This window comes from Zootermopsis nevadensis, unplaced genomic scaffold (assembly GCF_977971745.1).
Source record: "Zootermopsis nevadensis isolate Lab colony 2312 unplaced genomic scaffold, Znev_1.0 Znev_ptg000024l, whole genome shotgun sequence".
NCBI lineage: Eukaryota > Metazoa > Arthropoda > Insecta > Blattodea > Termopsidae > Zootermopsis > Zootermopsis nevadensis.
The window spans coordinates 11,475,682-11,488,624 of NW_028259156.1; the positions used below are offsets into that span (position 1 = coordinate 11,475,682).

Below are 12,943 nucleotides of genomic sequence, written 5' to 3' on the forward strand. Positions count from 1 at the left end.
TAGAAGTTTTTTTTCTTCAGCACCGCCCATTTCAGGAAAGGGTACAGCAAGGAGGAATATGCCATGTAAGATGTCAAAAGTTTTAAAGAAACTAAACCAGCAAGGACAAGCTGAGTACAACATACTTTCAGAAAAGGTTTTGTGAAATATGAAATTGCGCTGCGTTTCCAGTTTACACGTAACCTGAGTCACTAGTCGTTATTTTGTGTCCTACAAAGCAGATAAATTTTTGTCTCATATTATGTCTATACTTTTATTAATCTGCTGATTCTGGTGGGTGCGCGGCTTCATGGGGAACGCAGGTTCGAATCTTTCTGTTTTAGTTTCTTAATGGTTTCTATCATTCAGCAAACGAATCAAGTGAAATAAAAACATACAGCCCCGTGGAGTTTCAAATTTTACAAGTATAAATCGTAGATGAATGAGTTCCTTTAACGTATATTTGAAGAATGCCAAACACATGTCAGAAGAATTTTTATGTAATTCAACACTCTCGAGTCACTTTTTAAGTGATTTTATGCATTTTCGTTTGTATAACAGCGTACCATATAGGGTTCAGTCATAGCAGCGGGGATTTAACTGGACAAGTTGTGTGTTTAAAAAGTCAATAGACACACGACAAATAAGAACGTGAGTTAAGTCTACCATAGCATATAAAGTGTAAAGAACCTCGTGTATTAGAAATTGCTCTCGACACTCAAGACAAATCGATCCTTAGAAGCCAGACGCGGCCACATTCTCTGCCTGATTAAATAGGCGTTCACGATTTTACAAGTTTTCCATGAACAGCAACGCTTTCGATTGTCCAAGAATTGACCAGTCCTAAACATAAATGTGAATACTATGGATTTTTCTAGCTAACAGTTTGGCAGGTGCCTCATTAGATTACAGTTATGGTGGCTTCTACGACTTTTCGTGAATTGTTTCTGCTACTGTCTGAGGCAGTTGTCATCAAGAGACAGATGTCTTTATTGTTGTCATTTTCGATATTATTCACGCTTACTATAATCTCCAAAGTACAGACAATAAAATGTATTATTGTAACTACTCGTATAATAGCCTGAAGAAGGGAGTAAATACAGCTCCCGAAACATCTTTTGTGCTTGTGTCGGACATCGGACAGTTTCCAACATGGCTGAGCTCTATTTACGTGTAATATTGAAACCATAATATCTGATCGTCGGACACAGAGTGTTTTAATATGTTTCTAATCTCCGTATCATTGCAGATTCTGCTGGTTACTCTGGTACGCCGCTGCAGATGTATGAACCACATGATCTGTATGTTAAAATTGGGGATGAAGCAAGGCTCTTCTGCGAAGCGTTTGTTGGTAAGCACACACACACACAAAGAATTTACTGCCTTGAATTTAATGTTTTCCGGTGATCACATGACGCATCTAGCTGCCTCCAACTTTCTAATCTCTGCCCGTTGTAATCGATTATCTTCTCCATGACCAGGATTTTCCTTACGGTGAATTCATACCAAAAGCAATAATTATAAAGTGGTTCCTATTATTTTAGTCTCTTCTTTGGTATTCAACGTAATATCTCGATGTTTCGTTTGGTAACAGATCTTTAAAAAAAAACATTCAGGTTGCGCTGTTATTCCATGTTATAAGTCGAGAAGAAACGTTTAGCCTACAACTCTCACATTCTATGACTCAAATTCGACCGGAATCTGTAAGAACGAAAATTCTGCTTGAACCGTTGCCCTGGTGTAATATAATATTCTGATATGTTAATTTCTTTTCTGATATTTCCAGGTCGAATTGATCTACCAGATGCCTACAACGAGGTCCATTGGAAGAGAATGGAGCACAACGGTTCTGTAAAACCTCCTGAAAGATTTCAAGTGACCAATAAATCACGGTAAGTAGAGCCAGTTGCTGTACTCTTCTTTCTATAAAATATCTATATAGGACTTGAGGTTTTCATCACCCTGATGATGGAGGCAGCAATGATCTCTGAAACGTCGGTAAACTTCTACCAGACTACACGGCGCAACAGCCCAGAAGATAGCCATCTTCAAAATATATATATATATATATATATATATATATATATATATATATATACATACATATGAATTGTTAATTATCTCATGCCTTTCTGTATTGTAGTCTGAGTAGTATTTCGTCACCTTTGTTTGTATCAGCGTACACTTTAACGTATGCTAGTTAAAATGTCCAACGACTTCAAAACTCTCTGTACTCTCCTCCACCCTTTTCCCCTTTCTTTCTTCGTAGCTGGAAAAGATAGACGGGGAGTCCGAGTATAACCTTGTTATGGAGTGTATCATATTTTATTCATCTTTCTTCGAGATATCGTGCTGTGTCGTGTGACCGCTTTCCTGGAACTTTATGTCTGCCACAGTGAAGAAATAAGCCATTGTGCGTGATATTTGACTTCTGCATGAGCCCATCATGTAACAACATAGGCAATTCTCGTGTTTCTCTCTTCCTTCCCCTCCCCCCTACCTCTCATTCGTCTAGACCCACTTCTTCGCTAGCAACTGAAGAATTAAAATTCTGCGTGATTCAATTCATCCTTCGACTGTTGCGCCACAACCATGCGTGGAAGCGCCGTGGCTAGAAGACAATTTTTTCTCCTCCTTCCCTTTCTTCTTGTTATTCTTCTTTACGAGTTTTAGTATCCGGACATTTGGCGCCCCAGGCGAACCATCCGACATTACGACCCCCCCCCTCCCCCAGAAATGTTTTTTGTAAATGAATATTATGCATTTGTATGCACAGTGCTACAATGCAGTTTTATCCTAGAATTTAATCATAATATGGTTACAGATCACTTCAATGTGTAACATAATGCACGCCTTTCTAGTTCCATGCAACAGAGAACTTCCTTTCACAAAAACATAATAAAGTTGCTTGTCAGTTAGTGTTTGTAGAAGTAACTTCGAAAGATGAAAAGTTCAAATTATGAAGCTCTTCATTTTTGAGATTTCTCTGTCCTTACAACCAAGATTAACAAAATATTGATCGGTTATGAATTAATTGATATTTTCAGTACTCGTATATTAATTCTTCAAGTAGTATTTTAAATTAAAACAACACTTGAACTGCATGGGACCAGTTTTTGTTGTCTGTTTTGAATATGTAATGTTATTTATTTTTAAAGGTAAAAATTTGTTGCTTTGAGTGTACTTCATTTGCTGTCAAAACTTGGCCTGCAGACATGCAAGGACATTGATTGCTGGTCGCCTTGTCTGTGCTGTCTATCTGTGGATAGAATGATTCTAACCCTTCATGTCTCATGCAAAGAATCTATTCTTAACGTTATTTCTTTTGTTGTCCTGTGATGACGCCACTGTAGAAGTAATTGCTTTGCATCTCTCCAGAATCCAAATCCAGTAGAATTCACAAACAGTGATATAAGAAAATACGAAAAAACTAGTCATTATAGTGACATTTTTGAGTCTAACAATTTTAACCTAGTATAAGGAATGTTCATACTAATATTATCTCAGTTAATAGGCCTAATGACCGTCTGCAGAATGCACAAGTAGTGTTTTATTCCTAGCTGGAACAGGGATTTTCTCTTTGTTATTATGTCCAGACTGCTTCTCACTCCTACAAAGTTTTCTAACCAAAAAACTTTAATCAGTTTGCACTAAACAGCAGGAGAGGAAGATTGTATAAAAGATGGAAAAGCCCATTCTGAATGCATATTGTAGTATCTGAAGGATCATTACCTATTTCCTGTCCTGAACCAGATGACTCCATATTACACCTTTATCCTCCCAGGTTTCCTGACTAACATTTAGGAGGATTCCCCCCTTGTTATCCGTTCATAACTGCTTATGCATTGTGTTCACCTTCATGTCCGGAGACCATCTCCTCCGTAAGATTTTATGTTTTCATGGCGGTGAGTATGAAGATTTCTGTCTTCTGGGTTGTTGCGCTGTGTAGTGTGGTCGATGTTTACCAACGTTACATAGGTCATACTGCCTCCGCCATCAGGGCGATGAATTCATCGCCCTAATGACAGAGGCAGTATGACTTCAGAAACATTGGAGAACATCGACCACACTACAAAGCGCAACAACCCAGAAGACAGAAAGCTTCACCATCTCCTCCATTTGCAAATATAGGGAATTCTATGTTGTGATGGCAAGAAGTCATATTGCTTCGCAGAATACTTCACTACCTCAATTGATTTTGAAGCAGTGTGAGTCTGAGCGATGAGAAAGAGTATTTTGGGCTTATGTAATTTGGTAAACACTTCACAGTTTTGTTGTAAGTCCCCAGAATTCTATGATGTTGATGTTTTACAACAACGACTATTAAGTTCCTTTTACTGTAACAAGTGTATCACTAAAGGCTACCAAAAGCTCATTAACAAGAAGGTGTTGAAACAACTTCTTTACTGTGAAGCCTCAAGCATAGCCTACAGCCTGTCATTAAATAATTATAATGACCCCAGACTGGACTGTAAATTCTCAGCAACTGTAATTGTTTATGTAATCATTGTCTTTATCTTTTGTAATTAGGATCTTGCCACATAGAGGCTAACATATGTAGTTCTTTATACCTGATGTAATATTAGTTACATGCAGAAGAGGAAAGGTAAAAATTGTCACAATTATATTTAAATTTATTCAGTAGCAACATAATGAGCTTTATGTAGTTATGTATACCAGTGGTATTCAACCTGGGGTACGCATACCCCCGGGGGTACGCAAAGACATCTTAGGTGATACGTGAAATTTAAAAAATATATATATTATTTTATGATAAACACTGAATAATCAGTAATGTAATTTATTTAATTTATTTTAGATGTAGATTATACACTATATATAACTTGAATTATACATCAACAACTTTGGGGGTACAAAGTTGAAGAGAAATTATATCTGGGGGTACACGAACAAAAAATGTTGAATACCACTGATGTATACTATTTGATTTTTTTTTATGATTGATATCCTGTCACTCTTAGCCAGAGCATAGGGCCTCGGCAAAAGAGCACCAACAAGTTCTATTACAAGCCAGAACTTTCATCTCCCTCCAGGTCGATGTAAACTATCAGTACTGAGTAAATTACTAACACAAATAGATTATATGAGACTGACAAACAATTTGCAGTTTCCTGAACTATTAAATGCATTTATTCCATTTCAATAGTATCATGATCACTTTTCTGCTGCCATAGAGCCTAAATTGCAGATCAGTTGATTTCATTTATTTCAGATTCTTGGAGCAGTAAAACAACAGTTTTCCGGTGTGTGTATGTGCACGAGGAATAATTATAATGAAAGTAATCCATGAGAAAAATGAGGTTTATCCAACTTCTCTTTCTTATAATCTGTACAAGGTATTGTAATTGTTACGTGTTCCCAGTTTGTCAGTGATGAGAGATGACAGTGTTGCAGTGTGATTTCAGAAAATACTTGCAACTTTACTCCTTGGTGTCATGTATGGCAAGACATATTCAGCAGAATTACTCTGTAAAACTTAAAGGGTTCCATTCTCTTTTAGAAAGTTCAGGTTTTGTAGGAAATTATTAGAGTTGACAGTATGAACAACATTAGAATAATTAAACTAGGCAGATGAGGTGGATGGGACATGTAGCATGCTTGGGAGAAATAAGATAGAAATACAAAATTTTTGTTTGATTATATCAATAGAAGAGACACTTAAAAGACTGTGCATTCATGGGAGAATAATATTATAACAGATCTTTGGGATATATGGCATGTTAGTGTTGACTGAATTCAACTGGCTCAGGATATGGCAGGTTTTATGGTAATGAACTTTCAGGTTCCATGAAAGTGGGAAATTTCTTGACCAGCCAAGGAACTTCTGTTTGAGATAGAAATAATGAATAGTCACTGGCACTGCATGAACTGAATTTTTTTAAATGGTGTTTATTCATTGTTACAGGGAAGACAATGAGATTCTGGGTTCACACCTGCTGATTCGTGGAGTGAGAAGAGAAGACTTTGGACAGTACACATGTCAGATTAGCAATACTTGGTTTCAGTCTGTTGACACATCAGTGTGGCTCAGAGAGATTGGTAAGGCAAAATTACTAAAACCATGGTTATAAGGTGTACCGCGTAACTGCTTCTTTAACACAGCCTGAATCATATTTTACTTTAATTTTTTGCTTGTTTTACATTTTCAGTGAATTGTTAGTTGATTTTGTAAAATTATTTTCCTTGAAAGAGCTGAGCTTCATAAGGAAGCTTCAGATGAAGTGCAAATTGTTGAGGTAATGAGATGTCAATTAACTCTTCTAAATGTTTTAAAAAAGAATGAATGATTTTTTGGTTATTTACTATCACTTTTTCACATATATATATATATATATATATATATATATATATGTTATATGTTATATAATATTGAATGTTTGAATGGTTGTGTGAATGTTTAATTGGAAAGGATGAGAAAAAAATTGATCTTGATCTGTTTAAGGCACTGTCTTTGTAGTTGCCTGTGAGACCAAGAAAAAACATGAAAAGGCTCAGCCTGGATTCAAACCTAGAACCTCTTGAACATGAATTACTAGTGTTAACCACTTAACTGCATTGTTAATTTATTTCTAATGTTATAAATGGAAATTGCCTTGTTCAGATATGTACACTGTGGAAGGTTGTAAGAAGCTGTGGCATTCACTGTGCTGTCAGCTTTACCTCTGGACAGTCTTAAATTGGAAGAGATATTCCAAATGAAGTAAAGGGAAAGTTCCTTTTGTGTCATGCATATAGGTTGTTGTTAATGTGAAGCTCTATACATTCATCACTTTGAAATTTGGTCAGTGTTCCACAAACTTTCTTCACCATAATATATGTCCTTGCCCTATAAGTGTACAGACATATGAAAATAAAACATAACACTTGTTGAATATAACTGTCAGTGATGAACCTGTATGTGTGTGTTTTCTACAAACTCTACTTATGAATGATAGGATATTGCCTTTTTCTAACTGTAGTGCTTGAATATAAAGTGTCATTGTATACCAGTTGAGGAACACTGCACTTGATGAAGGTGAGTGGTTAATTTCACTGTATGACTATTTTACCCATGGAGAAATAATCTCTGATACCCATTGGATGGTAGCCTTATGGTTAGTAGATAGAAAAGTTCTGTATCTATCTGGGATTTCAGCACAGCCATCTAACCCACAGTCCATCACTTTACTGATTGAACCATCTCAGTTCCACTTCTTCTCCTATGGCACAACAACCCGAAGTCAAGCCTTGGCCTCCTTCCATGTGGGAGGTTTCTTTGTCTTTGAAGTGTGCATTTATGAATAGTGAGTGACAATCCCACTGCCTCTCCACAATTTCTATTAAATCCTTATTTGTCTGCTATAGCCATCTAGTAGTGAATCAGGAGAGACTTGAATTTTGCTTACGAAACATCTCGTTCATGCTCATAAGGTTCTTTTACATGCCATAAATCTACGACATGGGACCGCCAGCTTTACTTCCCCTCTGAAGGAAGTTGTTTTACGTATTTTTATCACCCTTAATAATCCATCAACCTCAGCTGGGTCTGAACCTGCGAACCTTGGGTCCAGTGGCGAGCATGCTAACCACTAGTCCACCAGGGTCTCACTTCCACTTGGATATGTTTAAATATGTTATCAGGTTGTTCTCAAAATAATTTGTAATCAGTTAGTGAACATGTATCATTGCTAACAGTAATGAATTGAATGTATTAGGTAATTAATTAATTTTAGAGGCATATAAATGTGTACCTGTGTTTATAGTGCCATATCATGATGAGAGCCAGGACAAGACAGCGTACAAGCAGATCCTATTAGTGTTTGCAGCAGTTATCCTTTCATCTCTTACACTAGTTGCTCTCTACTTACGCTTTGGATTGCAAGTTCGAGTTATCTGGAAAGACTCCTTCTGTAGGCAAGAAACTAATGGTGAGTGGATGACATAAGGTTACACGCAACAAAGGAAATTTTTTAACTGTTTAAAATTGTGTGCATATATTAAAAAATTATATAAATAGAGTTTGATAATTTCCCCTCATTTATTCCTATAAGATTGTTCTGTTATGCATGCCCAGGGGTGGAAATAGATTTTCAGAACAAAGTACTATATGCCTTAGAATCAGTAGAAGAGTGTAGAGAAGGGAAAAGAGCAAAGTAACACATTTATGAAGGATATTATTAAAATGTATAACATAGTTCTGCCAACCACTTAACATTCTTTTGAATACTCTGTGTTGTTTTGTGCAGCAGCAGGCATGCTAAAGGAAAGTATTGTTTCTAATGTGTTATTTGTATCCTATTATCACCTATTGGGAAATGGATTTTATATTTCTTCTTGTTGAGAACTATGGTTAATATCATCTTTAGGCACTGAACAAACTCACCTGAAAATAAAGTGCTTTGGAACTAAGTATATTGCGTATACCTGCATCCATGCCAATTTTTAGCCTTGTGTATGTGGTACATCAGTTGCACATCCATTTATGACAGAAAGGGGGAAGGTTCTTAATTGTTTGTTTGTGATGATTTATTGTATCTTTATGTCGATGTGCATTACTGTCTAATATCTTGATAATTTGGTTTCCATGGATTTTCAAACATTTAAATTCGTTACCATGTTATGCCATATGGAGTTCATTCATTGTTTACTTTTGTGTAAATGGACTAAATTTTAAAATCTGTATGATAAAACATATAGATATGTTTGAAGGAGCATGTATGTCTCAATGGAAAGGGTTTCGTTTGTATTGCTCAGTATGAACCAATGAATATGTGATGAAATGCTAGATAATATGTTTACTATGTAAAGTTGTAATCACTGTTTTTATCCGAGGTTTGTCTGATGAACTACACAATACTTTTACTGCAGGGACATTATTTCATGATATTTTGTTACGGTAATAGATACATTCTGTAATATCACAAAAACATGCGTCTACATTTATCACTGTTATGTATATTTTTTCAGAAATGGATTTTTATCGTCACTGTAAGTTTTCAACCGTTTGTGTAAAGTATACATAGAAATTAATTTCTCAAGGTTTGAAAACTTATGTAATAACTGCTTATATATTCTGTTTTAGATGGCAAAGATTATGATGCCCTCGTATGTTATGATGACAGAGACTCAGATTTTGTACTGGGCATGTTGGTGCCAAAACTTGAGACACTTTATGATTATCGCTGTATTACACATCATCTTGGATCCATTCATGGAAACTTTGGGACAGAATGTAAGTTAACATTGATAGATCTAACAAATGAAGCAACAAATTTATATAAAACAAAGCAGTTTATGGTGAATATTTTATTTCTTGGTGAATACATTTTTATTGTATGAAGGATGCTTATAGATCTTCTAAAAGCTACTTTCCTTGGTGTAATTTTAATGCTTTTCATATTATTTGAGACAACTGGGATAATTCTATAAAATAAACCAGACATCTTCCAGTTTAGTAGTCATTCACATGCAATTAAATACCTTGAAATGTATTACTACTCTATTGACAAGCAAATATAATATGGTACAATTAAGCCATAAAACTGTCTGGTGATTTTTGTGTATTAATGTATATGTTTAATCAAAGTTTCTTTAATTATTTATATACATGTGAGAAAATTAAAATGTAAATACAGTAATTTTGGTCATGTCCCCTAGGGTCAGCTGTGCTTAAAGGACCTGCCCAGCATAGCCGCCGTCTGTTGGTTGTGCTGTCTCCTTCAATTCTACACGACAGTTGGACAAGTGCTGCTCTCTATGAGGCTCTTCATGCTTTACTTACAATCCATAACAAGATTATTTGCATAGCACTGCAGGTACAGACATTAGATATTACAGTGCATTTTGATATATTAAATTATGTTGTTACCAACATATAGACGGAAATCAGATTTCCTGTGTCATTCATTTATTTATTTTCTTGTTTATATTTTTAACTACTTTACCTTGTAATAAAAATATTATACAGATGAACATATAAATCACTAAGTAACTGTTACCATCCTCATGCATAGTGAGAAATGGTGACACAAAATATTAATAGTTCTTGCATTCATAATGATCTTAGAAGAAAAAATTCACAGCATATTTTCCCATTATACTAGAACAGAAATTTTGTTAGAGTGATTCCTACAATTTAGAGGTCCTGGAACAATTGATAAATGCTCTGGGAGATGTAGAGGGAAATGCATTACAAATGTAAATACATTGTGAGTAAGATATCTTGAATCTTGAAGCTGGAGTCAATTGATCAGAGTTCATTAATTTTTATGATCAGGGGGTGGCCAGCTTTTTATGCCCTTGAATGTACATGGTATTGATGAATTTAGCCAGTTTGAATGCATATCGTTGCGCAATTCAAGAAACATAGTTTTGACAGAACTGAAATATATTGAAAAATTGCATTTATCATTACATTTCGAGACATCTATTTGATTCATGTCTGAGAAGATCTTATTTCAGAAATATAAATATAGATTGGAATATAATATTAAAATAGATGTTGAGGGAAAAGGTCACAGTGATGTGGATTTGATGGAAGTGATTTGGGACAGAATCTAGTAAATGCAGAATTGAAGGTAATTATTAGTGGGTATTATAATGATCTTTAGAGACACCCATTTTTCTCATAATTTCATACTTTTGTTCAGAAAGATTTTAGTACTTTATGACTGGTTAGTATTAAATAAGAAACACTAATCACTAAACTGTTACCAGCTCAGGTGTATGAAATAGTTGTTTTGGTGCCCTTCAGCCTCTACCAAAATGTGACCCAACAAAGAATGCTCAAGGTGAGAGCCTTTCTACCCTACTGCATGCAGTTCATTTGGTGGAGTGGAGGTCAGAGGGATACTGTGTGGGTATGGGGGATAGAAGTCGAGAACACAAAAGGTTCTGGGCCTCAGTTCGCCTCCATCTGCCCCCACACAGGTATAGTAGACAGGCAGTAAGTCTTAAACAGGTTAGTATTTTTAATTATTATGACTTCTTTCCTTATTTCACAAGGAAAGGTATACATATGGTACATATTAATATGGTCATATGTCTGTCTGGTCCTCAAGAAATCTTTCAAACATTTGTTAGGTTCTTTATGAAATGTAATTGATATGAGCTTCATTCCACAAGATCTCTCTCTGCATTTGTACTTTGAATTTTTTTGGCATTGGTAATGCAAACAAATGATTAGATGAACTTTTGAGTTGGGGGTGTTGCTGGGACCAGTAATATAGTATACAAAATTTGATTTGGTAACAGATCTTTTAAATACGAAACTACATTTGAAATCATATTTTTGTGTAATATAAAACAACATCTGTACTTAGCTTTATGTTTGATGGTGAAAATGAACCGTTTGAGACAGATACATGAAATGTTATAGTGATGGAGCACAAACTTACATACAGATTTTTATGAATCATTTTTCTTATGTTAAAAATTATGAACTTGGTGACAGCATGAGACTATGAGATTGTATTTAGCAAATATGTATGATCTGTACTAGTAACACTTATAAACACAACTGGATCATGAAAGTGTACAAATATTAATTCAAATTTTTACTCTACTTATCAAAGATAATAAAGCATTTAAATGAAAGTTAGCATCATAATTTTTCCCCAGAACTTATTACTGTCTGGGATAAACTCATACAAGTACAGGAAGAACAATTACAAAAAGAAGCACCCCTGATAAGCGATAAAGAATACAAGTGTTGGTTTCATTTATTAGGAGCTGAACCAAATGTCAGTGGCAACTACTGGTAGCAGAGTCAATGTATGTACTGCTGTTGGGACCAGCAAACGAGGAACAGTGCTTACAAATTCACATGAGAGTCTGGAGGTCCTAGTGTGAAAGATTATCAGTTTCCTTGGAGAAGACTGGGCCAGTATATCTCATTATTTTTGTTACTTCCTCAACAGAACATCTTGTAAAACAAATAAAATTAAATGTGCATCATTATTAATAAAATATGTTTCAATATATGCCAAATATATATTATTTAGCTCTTCTAGCATTAAAAGGACAGCTTCAGTACCGAATTAATTTAATATTTAAGAATCCTAATGTGACAGGTACTTGAAGGCCTAGATCAGTTTTGCTTATCATTTATCCCACAATGTCCAATTAGCTTAATTGGTACTCTTCATTTAGTTTTTTTTTAATTTAAAATTCTGTATTCACAGAAAAATTTTTACTTACATTTAGTAGGGTGTATATATTAGGTATAACAGATGTCCAAAGACAAATAGTAGCATTTATTGAATTTATAGTGGTATTCTAGCTGAGCCTATGACTTCCATCATGTTTATAAGTAGATACGAATAGTGTAATAATCTGCTGAATATTTGTGTTATAGCATAGACTCATATAGGTAACTGTAGTGGGGTATAAACCCTCACTGATATGCTTAAGTGTGTTGTATTACTTCATATTGATCTTCGAACTGTAAAAAAGCTATATTTCTTTTCTATGTTGTGATAAGGTGAAGATGTTTGACTTTCCCATCTACAAAATGGGAAAGGAAGTGTGGTAGGTGGTGAAACATGAAAAAGAGACAATCTCATAATTCCTACAATGTGTTAATGACATATTTTGAGGCAAGACTGTGTACTAAAATAATTTTGTGTAATAAAAAGAGGTCTTTTTAACCATATGTGGCACAGCCGCAAAGGTGTTCTCAGTAGTAATATGTCTTTAATAGAACTATGAATATCTTTTTTATCTGTCATATGACTTTTCATGACTAATGTACAGTTCATGATGTTACATCTCTTCATTGGTTTATTTGAATCCTAGTTGTAAAAAATAAATGGATTAAAATATAAATGAGAAAGAAGTAAGAAAATTAAAAATTAGCAAATAAAATACTTTTTTGGTAGATAATGAGACTCCTGCTTTCAATTAGGATAAAATATTTCACTCAACCAGAGGAAATATTTCCTCTGGTTGAATATGCCTGGTTTCC

General features: G+C 34.8%; 1 protein-coding gene across 1 annotated transcript in view; it reads left to right on the forward strand.

Annotated features, from left to right (window-relative positions):
- Window positions 1–12,631, forward strand: part of LOC110831946 (single Ig IL-1-related receptor) — a 58,933-nt gene extending 46,302 nt beyond the window's left edge. The window contains exons 3-10 of the mRNA XM_022068476.2: window positions 1,229–1,330; window positions 1,766–1,871; window positions 5,906–6,039; window positions 7,743–7,907; window positions 9,062–9,211; window positions 9,637–9,794; window positions 10,733–10,939; window positions 11,707–12,631. Coding sequence (XP_021924168.1) covers window positions 1,229–1,330; window positions 1,766–1,871; window positions 5,906–6,039; window positions 7,743–7,907; window positions 9,062–9,211; window positions 9,637–9,794; window positions 10,733–10,939; window positions 11,707–11,829 — 1,145 coding nt within the window. The 3' untranslated portion in view covers window positions 11,830–12,631. The remainder of the gene's footprint in view (window positions 1–1,228; window positions 1,331–1,765; window positions 1,872–5,905; window positions 6,040–7,742; window positions 7,908–9,061; window positions 9,212–9,636; window positions 9,795–10,732; window positions 10,940–11,706) is intronic.
- Window positions 12,632–12,943: the final 312 nt, after the last annotated feature.